The following is a 21850-nucleotide window of genomic DNA, read 5'->3' as shown; positions in this document are numbered from 1 at the left end:
TATTCATTCCAGAGAACATAAACGTTTTACCCTTTGACCAACATTTCCCTATTGCCCCCACCTCTCAGCTCCTGGCCACCACCATTCTACTTTCTGCTTCTATGAGTTTAACTTTTTTTAGATTTCACATATAAGCAAGAGCATGCAGTATTTGTCCTCCTATGTCTGGCTTATTTCACTTAGCATGTCTCCCTGTTTCATCCATGTTGACACAAATGACAGGATTTCCTTTTCTTTTTAAGGATAAATAATATCTCATTTATGTCTGTGTGTGTGTTTGTGTGTATTTATATATTGCACATTTTCTTTATCCATTTACCTGTTGATGAGCACTTAGATTGATTCCATATCTTGGCTATGGTGAATTTATTGTGAATAATGCTGCAATGAACATAAAAGTGCAGATAGCTCTTCCAGATATTTATTTAATTTTCTGTGGATATATAACCAGAAGTGAGATTGCTGAATCATGTGGTAGCTCTGTGTTTAATTTTCTGAGGAACCTCCATATTGTTTTAAATATGGCTGTACCAGTATGCTTTCAACAAGGGTTCCCTTTTCTCCACATCTCATCAATACTTGTTGTCTTTTATCTTCTCGATAATGGCCATTCTAACAAGTATGAGGTCGCATCTTATTGTGGTTTAGATTTGCATTTCCCTGATGATTAGTGATGTTGAGCATTTTCTCATATATTTGTTGGCCATTTGTATTTCTTCTATTGAGAAATGTCTATTTGGATCCTTTGCCCATTTTTAAGATTGGGTTAGTTTGTTTTGTTGATATTGAGTTGAGTTTTTTATATATTTCAATTGTGCTTTTCTGGTCATATCCAAAAAAATCACCACTCAGACTAATGTCATAGGGCTTTTCCTGTATGTTTTCCTGGATTAGTTCTTCAGTTTTAGGCCTTATGTTTAAGAGTTTAATTTTGAGTTGACTTTGTATGTGGTGTGGGATAAGGGTTCAGTTTCATTTTTCTGCAAATGTATATCCAGTTTTCTCAGCACCATTTATTATAGACTATCCTTTACATGTTGTGTGTTCTTGCCATGTTTGTCAAAAATCAATTCAGCATGATGTATGGACTTATTTCTGGGCTGTCTATTCTGTTCCATAGGTCTAGATATCTGTTTTTAATGCCAATACCAACAGTATGGTATTAATGCCAATACCATACTGTTTTGATTACTACAGTTTTGTAATATATTTTAAAATCAGGTAGTGTATTTTTATTTTAAATATATTTTTAAATCAGGATGCCTCCACGTTTCTTCTTTTTGCTCAAGATTGCTTTAGCTATTCGGGGTCTTTTGTGGTCATATAAATTATAGGATTATGTTTCTATTTTGTGAAAAATACCATTGGAATTCTGTTAGAGATGGCATTGAATCTGTAGACTGCTTTGCATAGTATGGACATTTTAACAGTATTCTTTCAATTTGTGAACACCAAATACATTCTTTTTTTCATTAATGTGATATAGTTTTCAAACTACAGATATTTCACTTTCTTGGTTAAATTCATTCCTAAGTGTTTAACTTTTTGACACTATTGTAAGTGGGATTTTCTTCTTAATTTCCTTTTTGTATAGTTAGTTGTTAATGTATAGAAATGCAACTAATTTTATACGTTGATTTTATATCCTGTAACTTTACTGAATTAGTTTGTTCATTTATTAGTTCTAAAAGTATTTTGGTGGAGTCTTTAGGGTATTCTGTGTATGAAAGATCACGCCATTTGCAAACAGACCATTTTACATTCTAATGGGATCATTTTTCTTCAGCCTGAAGAACACCTTTTAATATTTCTCACAGAGCATGTCTGTTGAAGTCGGATTCCCTCAGCTTTTGTTTAAGAATGCATTTTTCACCTTAATTTTTGAAGGACATTATTACACATAGAATTTAGGTTGACCATTTCCGATTAGCTCTCTAAGAATGCCACATCAGTGTCTTGTGACTTCCATAATTTTTTTGGGGAGAGGAACCTCAGCAGTAATTCTTGTTGTTCTCCTGAAAATAATGTGTCTTTCTCTCCCCCCTCACTGATTTTTTTGTTTGTTTATATTTAATTTTCCACAACTTGATTATGGCGTATCTAGATCTAGTTTTCTCTGTGTTTGTCCTGCTTGAGAGTCACTGAGAGTTTTGAATCTATAGGTTGCTTTCTTTTATACAATTTTGAAAAATTTCAGCCAATATTTTTAAAATATTGCATTGCCACTTTTTTTCTCTTTCTTCTCCTTCTGAGACTCAAATTACACGTATGCTGAAGGTTTTGACTGTTTCTAATAGTTCTTATGGTTTTATATCCTTGCCTTCTTTTTTTGCTTTGATTCTATTTGGTTATTTTGTTTTGGAAAGTCTGTAAGTGCTGTTGAAATATTCTTCAACTATTTTGTCAACCTTTTCCTCTAAGTTTTATCATAGTTATTTTGGAGTCATTGTTTGGTAGACTCAGTATCTGGAATGTTTCTGGCTTTGCTCAGATTGCCTGTTTTATTTATTATTATTATTATTATTTTTTTACTACTTCCTCACAGGCCTAGTCAGTTTTTATTGTGAACAGGACATTATACGTGATATGTTGCAGGGGTTCTGGATTATATTATCTTCCTCTCAGAAGGGTTGGGTTTTGTTCTACTAGGCACTTATGTTCCTGGCAGATCACTTTCATTCAATCAAGGCTTGAATTTGCAGGGGACCTGTTTCAAATTTTCCATGAATCCTGGTGGATTGCCATATTTCCTAGAACATGAATCTTACTCCTGTAGCATACTTTTCTCACGTTTCAATTCAATTCTCAGGGTTTTCATAAAAGTATCTCCTTTCTGACTGAATGAGGCAACACATCCCTTCAGTATTTATTATGCAGTCTCTCTTCAATTCTTAGCAACTTCCCTCCCCTCCGAAACTTTTCTCTGTTAGACCTGCTGTCTTCTCTGTGCATTTGCAGCTTGGGAGTGAGCTAAGGACCCATGGAAATGCCTGTACATTTTTGAGGTGCCATTTCCATGCAGCTGCTTTCCTTATAGTATGCAGCTCCAAAATCCCCAGATGCTTTGGTAGCCCTAAATCGTGAGTTGTTTGTTTACCATAGCAAGGGTATTGCTGTCTCCTTGGGCTTCACTCCTTTGGATTCTTGAGTGTGTATGGGACACACTTCATATGCTTCTCTTTTCAGAGATTACAGTCCTTTGCTGTTTGTTCTCAATGCCCAAAAATGATAAAAACTAAAACAAACAAACAATAATTCCTTACTATTATCAAACATTAATCATTGTTCATTTTTTCTTGAGTGAGAGCAAGTTTATTAAGAAAGTAAAGAAATAAAAGAATGGCTACTCCATAAGCAGAGCAGTGGCATGGACTGCTTGACTGAGTATACTTACAGTTATTTTGTGATTATTTGCTAAACAAGGAGTGAATTATTCATCAGTTTTCTGGGTAAGAGGTGGGCAATTCCTGGAACTGAGGGCTCCTCTTCTTTTTAGACCATATGGGGTAACTTCCTGATGTTACCATGGCATTTGTAAACTGTCATGGCACTGGTAGGAGTGTCTTTTAGCATGCTAATGCACTATAATTAGCATATAGTGAGGAGTGAGGATGACCAGAGGTCACTTTCCTCACCATCTTGGTTTTGGTGGTTTTTGACTGGCTTCTTTACTGCATCTTCTTTACTGCATCAGCAAGGTCTTTGTGACCTGTATCTTGTGCCAACCTCCTATCTCATCCCGTGACTATGAATACCTTAAACTCCTGCAAATGCAGTCTGGTAGGTCTCAGCCTTATTTTATCCAGCCCCTGTTCAAGATGGAGTTGCTGTGGTTTGAATGCCTATGGTTTATTACCCCACTATCTTTTAAAGGGGACCTTTAATCCTAAGGGTTGTAGAGGGACAATGGTCCATTTTCTGTAACTCCTTCAGGATGAATAGGGGTGATGATATTCCTGCCTAACTATTAGGGTCTCTTGTATTCAGGGTAGAGAGGAGCTTAGTCAGAAAGCATCAGTATGGTGAGGCCCATTCATAACTCTGATAAAAGGTGATATCCACAGTCGGCCAATTGGTGCTGCAGTCTGCTTCCTATGGGTCAGGGGTTTCCTCCGTATCGTCCCTATGGGGTTTGCCAGGATGATGTTACCAGAAAGGAGTCCTGATCTAGACCCCAACAGAGGGTTCTTGGACCTTGCGCAAGAAAGAATTTGGGGTGAGTCCATACAGTAAAGTGAAAGCAAGTTTATTAAGAAAGTAAAGGAGTAAAGAATGGCTACTCCATAGGCAGAGCAGCCCATTGTTCAAATTTATTTGTGAAAGAAATGGATTGTTTGTTCTGTAGATCATCCCACATCTTGGATTTTGCTGTTTATATTCTACATGCCATTTGTCATGTTGTTTGTAAACTGGTACTTATACCAAAAAGTTTGGTTAAATCCAGGAGGTTTTATTTGGTAAAAAATAATCTTTTCAGTAGCTACATGAAATCTGCTTTTCTATTATGACGTTAACATTGGTCAAAGTGTTCTGATCTCCTCAGGTTGAACTTCGCATTAAAAGCCTGTTTTGCACTTTCTCTAATGGTTTTAGCATTCTTTAGGTTCATTATTTAGATGAGTTATTCACTGAGACCTACAACATGATCATAGTTTGATTTTATTATTTTTTCTTTCTTTATTTATTATTTGAAGTTCTTTAATGGACTATAACTTACTCATATCAGCTATTTGGTTGCTCTCATACAGAGATCGTGTAGGAAAGATAGGATAAATGCTTGATTTTCTCTCTTTTTCTTTTTTTAAAAAGTATTCAAATTAATAACTTGGTTCCTTAGCATTCTTCAAAATGGTCACTTATTCCACTTTATTTTATTTTGTTTTTGATATCTGTACATTTATATATTATATCACATTTGATGTGCTTTAATCAATTCTAGGCATTTAAAAATGTTTCATTTTTCTATATTTTGTTTGTTATGTTTGTTAATAATTTGTTTTCAAAACTCTGGAAAATTTTCCAGTTAGTTTCTGAACTTCTTTAACCAAACTCCAGTTACCTTTGAAAGCTTCTTTGCTTTCTGGTCAGAAAAAAATGTTCTAGGCTCTTCCTGCACGTTATTTACTCTCAGGACTGAAAACCCTGATTTCCCTAAAGAGCTCTGACTCTTTCTGTGGGAAATGGTATTTAGATCTCACAATCTGGGTGCTACGGATGGCTATTGGTACTGGGTGTGTCATTGTCCCTAGACCTTTCATTGGACAGAATTAGAAAACACTTTCTTGTTGTTTTTAAAGAAAAAATACACCATATAGTCATAGTGATCTCACACTATATTGGAATATTGAGATTACAGAGTTGCATATTTTGTTTCTTTTTTTTTTCTTTTTTTTTTACTTTTCATTTGTACCTCTTCTGTCATACAGTAAAAATCTTGGTTCCTAATGACATGAACATATTATTTATGTACTTAGTCCTACTGTACACATTTTCAAAATAACAATACTAGTATTATTACTAATAGTATGATAACTGGAAACCATTTAAGATTTCTTTGCTCTTTTTTGTGTATTTAAAATATGTTTTGCTTGAGCGGTATAGTCAAATTACAGTGTTTAAGGTCCCTTGGAATATTTCTACTCTCTATGGTTGTCAGCTCAATGCAATTATTTCATCAGTTTCACTTCAGTTGTGATTTTAAAGATTTCTTTCATTTTTCTCAAATTTTGCTTTATAATTATGTAAAATATATTTATAGTTCCAAAGCCAAATCAATGGGCATGGTAGATTAAGAGAGCTCTAGCTTTTTTTCCTGTCCCTTCCACTCTGTTCTGTCTCCCCTCTTAGAGAACAGTTTTTATTAGTTTTTGATTTATCCTTCTATTTAAAAATTAAGCAAATGATGTCATATAATTGTATTTTCCTCTGTCTTAGATAAAAGGGAGCATAATATACACACTGGTCTATAATTTGCTTTTTTTCACATCATATATCCTGGAGATTACTCCATAATCAGAGCATAGTATGTCACCATGCAATGTCTCATTTTCTGTTCAATCAGTATTCTATTGACGGACATTTGGCTTGTTTCCAGTCTTTTGGCCATTTTCTTTCTAGTCTTTTATTTTTTATTTTTGAGACGTGTGAGATCATGGCTTACAGCAGCCTCAACCTCCCAGGCTCAAGTGATCCTCCTGCCTCAGTCTCCCCAGTAGCTGGGACTACAGACACACATCACCATACCCAGCTAATTTTTATTTTTTTGTAGCGATGGGGTCTCCCCATGTTGCCCAGGCTGTTCTTAAACTGGGCTCAAATGATATTCCTGCCTCGGCCTCCCAAAGTGCTGGGACTACAAGCGTGAGATACCACACCCAGTCTTGTTTCCAATCTTTTGGAATTCCAAATGTTACTGCAACAAAATACCTTATTCACTTGTCATATTGTATTTTTGCCAATGTACCTTTGGGATATCTTTCCAAAGGTAGTATTGTTTGGTCAAAAAAAAAATGAAATGCATACTTTTTTGCTAGGTATTGCCGTATTCTCTTATGTAGTGATTGTACCATCTTGCATTCTCTAGCAATGTGTGAGAATGCCTGTGTCCCCACAGCCTCTCCAATAATTTGTTTTCAAAACTCTGGATTTTTAACATTCTGAGAGGTAAGAAATGGCATCTCAGTGAAGGTTTTATTTGCACCTTCTTTGTGATGAGTGAGGTTGAACTTTCATATGTTTAAGAGACATCTGAACTTTTTTCAGTACACTCTATTCATATCTGTGTTCTTTTTAGAAGTTCTGTATATTTTAAGATAATAACTCTTTGTTGCATATTGCATTTTTTCTTATTTTGTCATTAATCTTTTACTTTGCTTATGGTATTTTCTGCGTTTAAAACTGGTAACTTTTAAAGTATTACACTGGGAAATGCCTCTTTTTCTGAGGAACTGAGAGGTTTTCTCAGTAGGAACAATGAGACTCATGGAACTAATTTGTTTCATTTTTTACTTTGGCAGCAAAATTTTTATTTGAACAACCTGTATAGCTATGTAAATTTCATATCTTACACATCTAAAATGTTACCCTCTCACTTATTTCTAATGTCTGTATTACTACAGTCTAGATTTTTATTATTTAGTGTTTCTATCATTTGATTTACAGTAGCATTTCTCATAGAAATCTAAGCCACTGTAGAGTCTTTGTTAAGTAAATGTGGGTATTAATGAAGAACAGGTTTTTCCAGTCACTGGTCAGCAACGTAAGGGGGCTGGTGTGGTATAATGAGGATGGTAGTGGGGTCAGCATCAGAATGCCTGGATTGGTCCCTCACTTGCTCCATTCTTGGAAGAGTGGCTCGATCACCACAGACATTTGAATTTTTTCATTTATAAAATGAATGTTTTAACTATATGATAGTATTAAGAAACTTTCTCAAATGAAAATTATGTAGCGCTTAACCATTTTAATATGCAAAGTGATCTGGTTTGCTGAAACACATAGAGGTTGGCAGAAGTTCTGGAATTCTTTACAATTTCACATACAGAAATTAATACCCTCAAAGTGAAAAAGATGACTCTACAATCCTGGTATTCATCCCTCAGATGGTTCAGCCCTGTTTAAATTGTGTCAGCATGTGATGGATACAAGCACAGAGCTTGACACATGGGTGATTCATTTATTTATCAATTGATACTTCTAGACTTGTAACTTTGTAAAACTGGAAAATGTAAGTCTTTTTTAACTTATGAGGGTGTCTAAAACTGCTCATAGTTATTTAAACAAAGTTTGGCTTCTTACGCCAAGGGCTCTGATCATTCTCCATGAATTATAACATCTATACAAATGTAACATTATTTTTCCCTCTTATTTTAGAGTGTGGAGGTATACTGACTGGTCCTTACGGTTCTATTAAGTCTCCGGGGTATCCTGGAAACTATCCCCCAGGAAGAGATTGTGTCTGGATTGTTGCAACTAGTCCTGACCTCCTGGTAACATTTACTTTTGGGACCTTGAGCCTCGAGCACCATGATGACTGCAATAAAGATTACCTTGAGGTAAGTAATTATATTTAGATAAAACATATCACAATATGATTAGGACTCGGGGCACTATGGTCTAGCCATGCCCATGGATGACCCCAAAATATTAGCAGTAGTTAGGTGTGTTTCTCAATAGTCAGTCAATATCTAACTCTTGCAAAGTCTCTATTTTTAATTGTGCCTGTTTGTTGCTTCTTCTTCTGGGTTCCATTTGAATCTGGGAAACATATTACCTTGCCCAGCTATGGTGTTACCTGGAAGCCCACACCCCTGCCATGAGAATGCAGAATTTATGAAATAAACACTCAGTAATAGCCATCTCCTTCAATGCAGATTCAAACCTTCAGTTGTCTGTGGTAAACTGGCAAGGTCTTTCACAACTTAACTATAGTATTCCATGAAGAGGTCGGGCGTGGTGGCTCAAGCCTGAAATCCCAGCACTTTGGGAGGCCGAGGTGGGCAGATCACTTGAGGTTAGGAGTTGGAGACAGCCTGGCCAACATGGTGAAAACCCATCTCTATTAAAAATACAAAAACTAGCTGGGCGAGGTGGCGGGTGCCTGTAACCCCAGCTACTCGTGAGTCTGAGGCAGGAGAATCGTTTGGACCCGGGAGATGGAGGTTGCAGTGAGCTGAGATCATGCCACTGCACTCCAGCCTGGGTGACAGAGTGAGTCTGTCTAAAAAAAAAAAAAAGAGAAAGAAAAATAATAGTGATTGTGTTGAACTGGGTTAGTTCCTGGAATAAATTAATCATTGTTACTGAGAGGAGAGGTATCAGCCAAAGCTCCTTCTGCCTACCCATTAGTAAAAGATGAAAATATGGAGGAGTAGAAAAGGCTCTTATATTCAAATGCCATTTGAACATAGGTGCATCAAAAAGTGTTGCTCTTCATTTGTAGACTGACAAGATAATGGAGAAGATTGAGTTCCTAGGTTGTCCTGTATTTTTTATCACCATTTTTTAGCACCCCTTTCAGTAGTGCTAAAAAGACAATATGCATTTCCAAGTCCATTAGAGGGAAATGGAGTTCAATGGAATTATTCATAAAGGATAGAAGGATGTGGTGTCAAAAAGGGGCTCCGCAAGTAAAAGTCATTAGTAATTCAGCAATAATGGATTTGAAACCTTTGGGAATGACTGGAAGATCTGTCTTTCTCTGGAAAATTTCTGCAAAATGGTCATTTAAATGTTGACAGAAAAGTGAGTTATCTTGAAATTAATTTTCAATAAATTCCATCAAGTTAAAATTAGAGGCTTTAAAAAATTCCTACACATTCATTTCTGGAGACCATATGGTAGAAAGTGTCAACCACTCTGACAATATTGAAATGTCTCTCATTTCTCTTTAAACTACAGTATTTCAAAGAACCAGTCAAATATTAGAATAAAGTAATGCTGCCATATAACTTTGATCTCAGTAAGAAAAGTAATTTGAATGACAAAATTGACCATATTAAAATATTCTTTAGTTCATTGACTCCTCGGTGGTCTATATAGTATAGAATTTGCAATTACAACAAAATTATAGAAAGATTGACATGATTACATAATAGATTAAAAACCAACAATTAAAAAAGGATTTCTAAGGTCACATCATTATCATTGTAGTACTTACTTACTATCAAAGTTGCATTTTTAAATTCACTAACCTGTCTTTATGTTGTGTCTTATCTGACGGCACTTCCTCTCTACCTCTGACCCTTCTGAAAACCTGGACCAAGTTATGAATCAGTTGGCATCAGTGGTGTTCCTTCTTCTGTTTTCTTTGTTTATATTCATTTTCTTCTAGATCACTAAGAATTTATAATGAAAAAAATCAAAGGGGAAAGATATTTGATTAGTAACATCATGAGAAAAATTCAAACTATATGTCCAGCTTTGGAGTTGAAATTCAGTCACAGGCCAGGCGCGGTGGCTCATACCTGTAATCCCAGCACTTTGGGAGGCCGAGACGGGCAGATCATGAGGTCAAGAGATTGAGACCATCCTGGCCAACATGGTGAAACCCCGTCTCTACTAAAAATACAACAATTAGCTGGGCGTGGTGGCAGGCGCCTGTAGTCCCAGCTACTTGGGAGGCTGAGGCAGGAGAATTGCTTGAACCTGGGAGGTGGAGGTTGCAGTCAGCTGAGATCGCGCCACTGCACTCCATCCTGGTGACAGAGCAAGACTCCATCTCAAAAAAATAAAATAAAAATTCAGACAGAGAGAAGGCATTGGGGTGATGGGAGAAGAAGACACCCTTTGCTGAACCTCAGCCGTGAGTTAGATTTGGATGTGATAGAGAAGCTTCCTTGAGCGATCACTTTTAAATGACAGATTTTATGAAGTTAATATCCAGAGTGACCTAGTTTGTTAAAAATCTGACCACTTTGAGCTTAATGATTCATCCTTTTGTTTTAGATTCGAGATGGTCCTTTGTATCAGGACCCCCTTCTTGGGAAGTTCTGCACCACTTTCTCTGTCCCACCGCTCCAGACTACTGGCCCCTTTGCCAGAATTCACTTCCATTCAGACTCCCAGATTAGTGATCAAGGCTTCCATATCACCTACTTAACATCACCTTGTAAGTAACCTACCAGTTGGGAGCTTAAGAGGGATTTGAAGGCCAATGCTATGCTTACATCTGTTTTATATTTTAATGTGATTCAGAGGATGACTGACTGTCTTAGACCAAGAACATTTTTTTATAAATATTTCTCTCATAGCTTCAGATTTTTTCTTTATCTTCCCAATGCTTTATTATTAATACTGCAATAACCTTTGATCCCTAAATTATGGGATCCACATCATGATAAAGATGTATGAGATACACAAACTTAAATAATTCCAAGCCCCAGGTCCCTCGTGGTGTTTGATGTTTCGTTGTGAGAGAGGTTTGTGCATGTGAGCAGTGCAGTCTCTCTGGATTTTATCCTTGGATCAAGTCCAGCTGCACAGGGGCTGGGGCTGGCTTCCAGCATCACAGTGTCCTAGACTCTAGAGCTTCACTTCCAGCCAAATACTATTAGCTGTTAGGACCTCACTTGCTTTGATACTTTAAAACAAACAAACAACAAAACACAGGAAATACTATATGATTTGGATTTTTTTAGGGAAGTGGAGGATTTTGTTTATGACATCTATTGTTGTGCCCTTAATAAGTGTTCTCAGAAAAAGTATCTTTTAATTTCAATATCAGGAAGAGTAACAATGAACATCTTTACTTGTCCCCTTTCTTCATTTCCTTTTGTTTCCACCGAATCTGGTGCCAAACTCCTGTTTCCCTTTCAATTGTTTTCTGTGCAAATCAACTCCCCCTGGCTACATCTTGCTATTCTGTATTCATTTTTTCTTTAATTTGCTTCATGTATACAGTTATGTAGTTTATTTTGTTACATGTTTTTAATAACCATCTCAAATCTTATTGGAATGAAGCAGAGCATTAATGTGTTTAAAAAGCAACTTATAGAAGAGAATGGCAGATTGGAAGCTAGATCACACATCTCTGCATCTATTTCTTTAAGCCACTACAGAGATGTCCCACAACACATCAAATTGAAAATCTTAAAATTAGAGGCACAAGCCTATAGAGGGTGAATAAAGTGGGTATGTGCTTGTGTGTGTGTGTGTGTGTGTGTATGTGTGTGTGTGTGTGTAAATTTTTAGAAACTGGATCCAATGCCTGCAAGCCAGAGCAATGCCATTGGCGTGACCTGTTCATCTCTTCCCTGTTCTTAGCGGATCTGCATTGTGGTGGGAACTACACGGACCCAGAGGGTGAACTCTTCCTGCCTGAGTTGTCTGGGCCTTTCACTTACACCAGGCAATGCATCTATATGATAAAGCAGCCCCAGGGAGAACAAATACAAATCAACTTCACCCACGTGGAGCTGCAATGCCAGAGTGACAGTTCTCAGAATTACATTGAGGTAACTTTTACTACTCAATCGCCCTTAGATGACATTCATCAACATTTTTATATTCTGCAGAGTGGTGGTCTTCAAAAGATTGTTGGGCCACCAGCAGCCAGAACACCTGAGAGTTTGTTAGAAATACAATAATAACTAAGCTCTAATGACTAAGGTGCAGGCAAATAAGGCTGATAGGATGTACTAATAAGATACAGATTTATTATCTAGAATAATTGATACAGGAAAGAACTCAACCCAGGAAAGTGAAGGGATTTGCCCAGATGACCCAGCTAGTCAGTGGTAATAAATTTGTGTTGAATGACCCTTGTTTTGGAGGTTAGGGTTTTTCCTTCCTTTATTCTGCTTGCTCTCCTCCAGAAATCTTTAATTTTGATTTAAGTGTGGGTAATGATTGTAATACAGGGAATATTTGAAACAGAGACAGGCTGTTTTTGTTTGCTGGGCCTGGTATTTCTTATGCTAAATTATTGGTCAAGCCACAGATTAAAGTGTTGAGCAAGATAAAACATTGTTTTTTGGGCATAATCATTTTACATAAACTAGAGAAGAATTTACAATTTTGTTTGTTTGTGCAAGTTAAATCCATTTATTCATCCAGGAAAAACCTATGTGACCTCCTGTCCTCTTCTTTCTGCATTTAGACAGAGGAAACAGAACTTTAGCATGAGATCTAGCTAGACTTAGTTGAAGTGCATTGACCAGAGCACTACAGCAGTATGTATGTATGTAGGTATGTATGTATTTACTTTTTTTGAGATGGAGTTTCTCTCTTGTTGCCCAGGCTAGAGTACAATGGCGTGATCTCGACTCACCGCAACATCTGCCTCCTGAGTTCAAGCAATTCTGCCTCAGCCTCCTGAGTAGCTGGGATTACAGGCATGTGCCACCATGCCCGGCTAATTTTTATTTTTAGTAGAGATGAGGTTTCTCCATGTTGGGCAGGCTGGTCTCAAACTCCCAACCTCAGGTGATCCTCCCGCCTCCGCCTCCCAAAGTGCTGGGATTACAGGCGTGAGCTACTGCACCCGGCCTGCATTTTTTTTAATGCAGAAATTTTTATTTCAGATCATTTCAGAATGGGTATATTTATTCAGTTTAGGTTTTCCAAAGTCTCTTATAAAGTATATTAAAGTTTTACACTATGGAAGAATTTCAAATATTTTTATGTAAATCAAAATTAAATTATTAACCATTTTTTTTAGCTTTTGAGAACAGCAAAAATAGCTTTCAATTAGAGAGTGCTTCCTATACTCCAGGCACTATTATAAGACTTTAAAATAGCATAACAAATTAAATAGATAATGATTTTTGTCGGCTTACTGCCTGCCATGTGTGATAAGTGCTTTTCATGAGTTATTTCATTGAATCCTCTCAACAACCATTATTATTTCTGTTTTAATCTTAGGGAACTGTAGCCCAGAGAAGTTACTTGTCCACAGTTACATGTCTAGCAAGTAATGGGACTGGGATTCAAATTTGGGAGATCTAGTTGTACTGATCTTCAGTAAAAACAGAAATGCAATTGTGCGACTTTGACTACAAGAAGTGTCTCATCTTCCATAGGGAGGAAGGTCTTGTGAATTACCCAATTCCATACCTGGCTCTCCGATCATGAGACTAAAACATGAAGCCGAGCATCATGATTTTCTCAGATATGCAAGAATGTAATTATAATTTTCAGGGAAATTTGGGGCCCTTTCTATTAAAGCCTTCATGGCACTTCTGTGGTTCTAAAGAACTATCAGTACCTCTGAATGGTTCATCCTCTCAGGCTTTGCAGAACACTAGAACTGAATTTCAGTGAGCAGTGCCATGAACTCCTCTGAATTGTTCTGAAAAGTTCGCACAAAAAATCATAAAACTGGCTTTGGAAGGCTTAATTTTATAAAGTAGAATGGTGGAATGTTTTGTAGCCAGAAGGGGATTAAAGTTAGTTCACCTAACTTCTTATTTTAGTTCATTTGTCAGATGACCATAAAACCTTGGACAATTCTTTATCTGGATCTTTCAGTTCCTACTTCAGTAAGATGTCCTATCTATTTCTCTAAACTTTGGGGGTAAAATCAAGGAAATAAATGAAAAAAGAATCTTGAAGTGTTAAAAAAATAATGCAAGTGCAAGGTTTTTCTGGAACAAAGTTTTAACTCTAGCCTTGAATTTATCAGTTCAGAGACAGCCGATGTGACTGTCACAGTTGGCCAGCGAGGTATCTACATTCTGATGTAACCACATATCCTCAAAGTCTTGACCAAATTTCCCTCAAGGATTGTTTATTGAAAAAAAAACTGTATTATTCAGAAGGACAGGTCATATACAGTGATTTAAATATTAATAGTTAGATAAATTTTTCTATTATATCTTTGACCAACCAACCTAAAGGAATAAAACCAGTCAACCTGTAGAATTTTGACATCAGCAAGGACCTTAATTTTACAAATGAGAAAATTGAGGCTCACAAAGGTCAAACTCTAGTTATTGTCAAGGTAGAACTTAGATGTACCTCTATGAGATTCTAGATAGACATACATTGACTTTGGTTAAAGCTCTTGTCTTTAAATCATCTCTATCCATTGGGAAAATTTGTGAACTGAACCCATTTTCTAAAAAGTATATTCACTTCTCTTGTTGCTCTTCAGATAGTGGTCATAGAAGAAAGTGATACTGGAACCAAATTCTAATGACATTATTGTGACTCAATATATTGTTCCCTAAAATGATGTCTTCATTTTTTAAAGCTATCTCTAAAAAGTGAAATATTTATGAAAAAGAATTAAAAAAAGAATGTTGGTATTTCGAATACTTTGGTGGTTTAGAGGGGGGTTGACTTTGTCCTTTACTGACTCCATTGATGAGTAAAAGCAGTCCACCCAAAATTTTAGAAAGAGTGGAGAACAGAAAAGAAATTCTACAGAGATGTGGGAGAATGATCCTAAGGACATTTACTATGAGTGTGAATAGGTGTACTTTTAAGAATCCTAGATCTTCTCTTTGTGTTGTTTTAGGTGCCTTGGTTGCCAGGCAAACATATCCTTCAAATGAAGATTAAGGTACCATTGCTGAGTGTGTATCTTTCATAGATACTGTGCTTTTGAAAGACTTACTTTTGCTCAGTAAGAGAGTTCCATAAGCATTCATTAAAGAATAGATTTTAACTGCAAAAGATAAGAATGGTATTGACCCAGTGTAGCATATCTTTCTTTTTTTTTTAACACAAGAAACACACATTAACATATTAATCCTTAGATTTATATATCTCTCTTAAGTGAAGTTTCTACTTTTAAAGATATACATTACCTATGGAAGATGTGACATGGCTACAAATGAATGAATACAAGAACAGATCAATTGTTAGTTCCTCTGTTTTTGTCGAAGAGAGCTTTTAAATTGTATAGAATAGTTCAAATGAAGGTGATGGAAGCATCTTTCCAGAATAAAAAGCAGCACCTCTCATTAATATTTCATAAGTGATGTAAGCCATCAGAACTCTGAGTGAAGGACACATAGGTAATAATGAAAGTTTAATTTTAAATCCCAGAGAAGGGAAGTTGTAGGCTGAATAATAAATTCAGAAGGCTATAGGATGTTAAGGTGAAGGCTTGAGGTAGGATACGAAGGGAAATGAGTAGAATTGTTTACCCATCAAATCTCCTTGACCAATCCCAAAGTATCTGCCTCCTCTCCCTGAAGACACTGAGGAACCAGAAAGGGAGCTCTACAAGAGAGGCAGGGAGAGTGATGTGCCTTCTGGAGAAAGAGAAGGGCTTTCGAGAAGTTGTTCTTTCTTAGATGTGGAAAGCAAACACAAACAGAAAAGTTGGAAAATATAATCAATAAGACAGGAAGGAGTAATTTACATTGAATTTTATTTCTGAAATCTAGGGAATATACCTGTTCTACAAGTGGCATTGAACCCCAAATTCATCATATTTTAGACCTCTATGACAATCCCAGTAAATTAACAAAGCAGAAATTGTACATCTCTTCACAATATAACATAACCCAAGATTATTTATAAACATTTTAAAATGCCCAAGTGTGTGGAAGTATGTGAACTCTCTCCAAAATAATCATTGGATTGAGAAAGAAATAAAAAATGAAAGACTATATAGAAAATGACAAAGAGGAAATGCTGTGTATCAAAACCTGTGAGATGTGATGAAACTCAACTCCCTGGTAAAATCTTTAAGATTTAAAAGAAGAGAACCAAAATAATTGGGAAAGTGGGAGAGCAGAAGCTGAGGCAGGAAGGTCTGTCCTCCATCTGAACCTTTTCTTTCACCACCTTCCCCTCCATCCTTCCCTCTACCTCTCCCTCCCCGCTACACTCCTGCTTCGGCCTAAGCAGCCCTCCCGCATCTCCCGCATGTCTTTAGATGAATGCAAATCCACAAAGGACCTCCTTTTGTGACTTCTTGGGCATTGAGATGATTTCGCTATGAGCTTGGGACTGGGTGGGGGAGAGCCAGGACTTGTGGAATGCATGAGGCACTTGCTTCCTTCAAGTGGACCTGCTGCTCAGAGTCTCATGGCTGCAATTCACAGAATACACACCTAAATGTCAGAAAAAGAATAAGTCCTGGAGCAAGCAAACACACCACATAGGCTGAATAGTATTGTGTTTTTCAGGTAAGTACATATTGAAATTAATTGTAGGTCAGAAAAATATCTTTCTAGAGAGGGTAGGGTAAAGGGAAAAGGGGGAGATCCTCAAGAGTTTTCATTCTTGGCTGGGCATGGTGGCTCATGCCTGCAACTCCAGAACTTTGGGAGGCTGAGGCGGGTGGATCACCTGAGGTCAGGAGTTTGAGACTAGCCTGGCCAACATGGTGTGAAACCCCATCTCTACTAAAAATACAAAAAAGTAGCCAGGTGTGATGGTGGGCACCTGTAATCCCAGCTACTTGGGAGGATGAGGCAGGAGACTCACTGGAATCCAAGAGGTAGAGGTTGCAGTGAGCTGAGATCACGCCACTGTACTCCAGCTTGGGTGACAGAGTGAGACTCCATCTTAAAAAAAAAAAAAGAGTTCACATTCTTGAGCATATTGGATTTAGGGTTTTGACAGAGACTAGGAACATTTGGTTAGACTCTGAGCTATCTTGTTGTCAGCACAGTTTTTCCACAACTGCTGGGCCATCCTGATGCTTTTTAGTAAAGGAAGAAGATAGGCCATTCCTCTAGTGAAATAATTCTGTAGGTCGGTGTAGTAGGAGGCAGGAAAAAGACTGAGAGATGATAGAACACCTAATTTGGAGTTGTGAGAGCTTTTAGAGAATACATTTTTGCTGTGTTTGAAGGAGTTGCATGCTCATGTAGAAGTTGCAAACCCATTGAACATGCGTGATGTAGAGCAGTGAGCAGCAATACGAGGATATGGATGGACCATTATCAAGAACATTACAAATTCCTAAGTCAAATAGAGGGTATGGCTAGTACTTTTCTGATATAAAATGGAAACAATATTGCATGGAAACATGATAAAACCCTTCAGCTCCCTGTGTTACTAAAGGCAAGATACCTGTAAGCCATAGCTTCCTCATGTGTAATAGGGATAGCAATAGTACTTTCCCAAAAGGGACTGAAAGAGACCATTCATTCATTTATCTATTTATTCTCTAAATATTTATCAAACCACTTAGGTTCCAGTCACCATGCTAGGGAATGGGTATGTAAAATAGATATTAAATAAGTAAGCACACACTACATAATTTCAAGAGGGGATAAGTATGGGCAGGAAAGAAACAGTACCGTAAGAGAAAAGAACAGGGCTACTGACTTCAGTGGAGTAGTCTGAGTTTGCTTCTCAAGTGTCTTTGTATGGCTAACTCGTTCTCATCTATAGACCCTGTATGTAGGATCTGCAGATGGGGAGTCAGCAATGCAAAGAACTGAGAGAAGGAGGACTCCAGGTAGTGGTGCTAACCCAGCCCTAGAGACTGAAATCAGAAAAAATAAACTAAAATAATTGAAAATAGACCAGGGTTGCTGGAATCACACAGGGATGGAAGAGAGAAATATGAGTTAGGCAGGAGCTAGACCCTGAAGGGTCTTGTAGGCTGAGATAAAGAGCCTGAGTTATATTCTATATGCAAGGATAAACAATTAGAATGTTCCTTGTACAGTGCCTGTCACACAATGAATGCTCACTAAAGTTAACATCATGATGATAATGACGATGATGATGATGATGAAGGGGAGAAGAGAGGGCAGGAGAAGGTGACCTACTGGAGTTTGCAATCATGAAGGAAGACACTTCTAGGTAAAACTTATTCACGTGTTCTTTATTTTAGAATATCAGTTCTTAAAAGATCAGATAAAGGATATATTTATTAATAGAGATGTTAGAAGGGACACTGTTTCACAAGGCATGAAAAGGTTTAAAATATCAACTCTAAAAATCATGAAACATACTAATAAAGAACAAAGGATAATAACCAAAGTAAATGATTTTGAGATCCTAAATGGCTTCCCTCATCTCTTATCCTCCTCACCCCTTATTCTCTCATTGGGGCAGTGCCTCATTCCTCTCCTGCTCACCCAGATTAGCCCAAGGCTCCTCTCTAAGATCCAGTCCTTACTTAGCTAAGATATATGTCAACCTGAAGCTCACTTCACAGAAAGCCACATGTTAAACACTACCATATGGTTTGGTTCTGTTTTCAGCTCTCAGATGGACTAAGTGTAAGTGCCAGCATATTTGATTGGCTTTGAATTAAAATTTAATGCTTCTTATTTTAGAAACTATAGTATAAAACCAAACCTGGATTCATAGTGGAGGAAGACAAATGAGCGTGCATATTAAGACATGGCTTTGGGACTTGACTCATTCCAGATGTTAAAGCTCACGACTCAGTGGGCTCAAGAGCCCACATTTAAAATTTCATGTAAATGGTGTTTCTCAGCCCAGTAAATTTTAGTTCTTTCTAAAGAAAATCATTCCTTTACAAAAACTCGTTTTTTTATGAGTAGTTTCTCTTCTGGAACTAGTTTAATCTGATGAATGTAAAAATTGGAAGCCATTTGGAATACACCATATGCTGAACATCCTGGAACCTGAAACCTTCAGTGTTTCCTGGACGAGTAAGGCAACCCACAAGAAATCTGAACCTGGTCCATGAAACACTAGAATTTTGAACTGGTCCTTGTTGTTTCCTTGCAAATGCGTTTCACTAAAACGAATGAATTCACTGTGACTCCTCTGCAAGTGATCACGGCATGGCTTCACCTGACTTAGAAAAATTCAGTTTTTCTGCACAAACCAGACTCAGATATTGGTCATCTTTCTCTAGGTTATGCTGCAATAACAAACAATTAGTAACAACAACCAGAAAAATCAAAAACAATAACAAACCAAAAGCATCTGTGGCTTTCAACAACGTGTGTTTATTCTTTGCTCGCAATAGCACGTTAGTTTTGGATCCATTGCAGTTCTGTTTCCTATGTCAGTTTCCTGTGACTTCACCGTCCTGAGACCCAGGCTCTAGAGCTTGCTAGGGGAAAAGTAAAAGATGGTTGAATTACGCAGTGACTTCCAAAGCTTCTACTTGGAAATTGGTGTATCACTTTTGCTCACACTCTGTTGGACAAAGCAAGTCCTATGGCTAAGCCCATAGTCAATGGGAAGAATATGTATTAATTCTCCCTATGGCGGTATTGCAAGTCACATGGCAAAAAGCATAGACAGTCAATCCTTTTACAGGAAGGGAAGTGAATAACTATGTAAAATAATGCCATCCATCCCAGTTCATGAGCATAAAGGAAAGAGGTTTTTTTTTTTTTTTTTTTTTTTTTTTTTTTTTTTTTTTTTTTTGGTGGGGTTGCAAATTTATCAAGTCCTAGATTATTGAATGCAATACATGCTACAGAGGTAGTTAGGGTCACTTTAGAACATCTCATGAATTTTATTCTAGTGTCTCTTTCAAAGGAGTCGTAGTTAAAGTATTGCCATGTCTAGGATCCAGGGAGAATACAGGCTTTCAGAATTAATAAGGTTTCATTTCCACAGAGAGAGAGAGAAACAGAGCCAAAATCAATTGCACCTTCTAGGTTCAGGGCCCTTGAGCCCTATAAGTTCCTCTTAAAACATTTGGACTACAGCTGCCTTTCTCTTTGTTAAAATCCTTGAATTTCATTAGTTGGGGCCCAGGGGAATGGCCCACTTTAGCTTGCAGCGATGCTATTTGGCTGTTTTTTTTTCCTTCTTGTCATCTTCTAATGGGCAAAATAGAAAAGAGAGACTACAGTCTTCGAAGAAGCAAATAGAACCCTGGAGGATTAGCGAGCAGGAAGATAGCTTACTCTGTGTTTCATGCTATCTAGTTTTCAAGAACTGCAGTATGTCTCTATCTCTAACAAAAACCGAACCATCATACTGTACCTTAAAATTAATGAATCAACAAGAATTTGTCAAATACCTATTTGCAAAGTTTTTCTTATTAAATGCTGAAGGGCAAACAGAAATTTTTCCCTTCCCTCGGAGACTTACTGTTTGGTTAGAGATAAATTTAGCATAACTTTACTACAATATGTGAAATTTGTGTTACAGATGTTGTAAGAGCTCAGAGAAAGGAACTAGTATGAGCCTGAGTCAGTGGAGAGGCATGTGATTTTTTCGTGTCTGTGTGAGACTCTATCATATGGCTGAATCATGATTTATTTAATCACCTCACTATTATTAGGCCTTTAGAATGGTTTCAATTATTGTTATTATAGAGCAGACTTGGATGTGGATCTGTATGTGTCTTTTCCTGCATCTTGAATATCCTTGTGATACAGTGTTAGAAGTGAAATACCCTTAATACATATCGTCAGTTTATTTTCCAGAACTTTATACTTCCACCAGTTACGGATGAGAGTAATTGTGTCGCCACATCCCTACCAACTTCGAATATCATCCTTTTAAAATCTTTCCTTTACTGGCTAGGCACGGTGGTTCACATCTGTAATCCCACCACTTTAGGAGGCCAAGGCAGGCGGATCACCTGAGGTCAAGAGTTCAAGACCAGCCTGGCCAACATAGTGAAACCCCATCTCTACTAAAAATACAAAAATTAGCTTGGTGTGGTGGCGTGCCCTTGCAGTCTCATCTACTTGGGAGGCTGAGGCAGGAGAATTGCTTGAATCTGGGGGGCGGAGGTTGCAGTGATCCGAGATCATGCCACCGCACTCCAGCCTAGGTGACAGAGTGAGACTTCATCTCAAAAAAAAAAAAAAGAAAACAAAGAAAAATCTTCTCTTTACTACATGTATGCCTTGGCCTAGATAACTCCTACTCAGCTTTCAAGTCTCCGCTTAAATGTTATTTCCACTGAGTTTTCCATAATACCCTGGGTGAGTTCAGAGTCTTTGGTTAACCCAGTGGTTCTCTACATTTTGAGACTTTTTAATATAATTCCTTGATTATTCAGAAATGAAATTCACTGATATAACCCCACTAGACACATTATATTTAAAAATATGTAAAGTTGTAAGAATAACATTAAGAAAAAACAAAGTAACAGAATAAAATCACATTTATTTCAGTATCTGAAAAGCTAGGCAAGCTGTACTTGAAGACAAAATAAAGTAGTTGATTGTCTGGACCCCAAATTGCTATGAGTATGACAGTACAAATGCAGGATGACATAGTTATGTGGGTTGGTGACTAATTTTTCAGAAGTAGTGACCAACTCTTGACAGATTTCCAGGAGAAAGAATCTTCAATTTACACTTTACTTGTAATCCTGGAAAATTCAGTATGCATTAAAATTGCACAAAAATACTTTGTGCTTAATATGTAAAATAGAGCGAGATTTTACATGCAATAACAGAACTTTCACTTATGTGAATGTCACACAGGTTCAGGAGAATTCTTGTTGTGTGTGACTCTCATATTTCATGCTGCCTTGTGTCTT

At 37.2% G+C, this 21850-nt stretch overlaps 1 protein-coding gene across 1 annotated transcript in view; it reads left to right on the top strand.

Moving 5' to 3' along the window:
- Positions 1-21850, top strand: part of CUBN (cubilin) — a 304926-nt gene that overhangs the window by 33711 nt on the left and 249365 nt on the right. The window contains exons 15-17 of the mRNA XM_054503528.2: positions 7873-8054; positions 10447-10609; positions 11764-11954. Of these exons, the coding sequence (XP_054359503.2) occupies positions 7873-8054; positions 10447-10609; positions 11764-11954 (536 nt within the window). The remainder of the gene's footprint in view (positions 1-7872; positions 8055-10446; positions 10610-11763; positions 11955-21850) is intronic.

This window comes from Pongo pygmaeus, chromosome 8 (genome assembly GCF_028885625.2).
Source record: "Pongo pygmaeus isolate AG05252 chromosome 8, NHGRI_mPonPyg2-v2.0_pri, whole genome shotgun sequence".
Lineage (NCBI taxonomy): Eukaryota > Metazoa > Chordata > Mammalia > Primates > Hominidae > Pongo > Pongo pygmaeus.
This window is presented reverse-complemented; position numbering and strand designations above follow the sequence as displayed.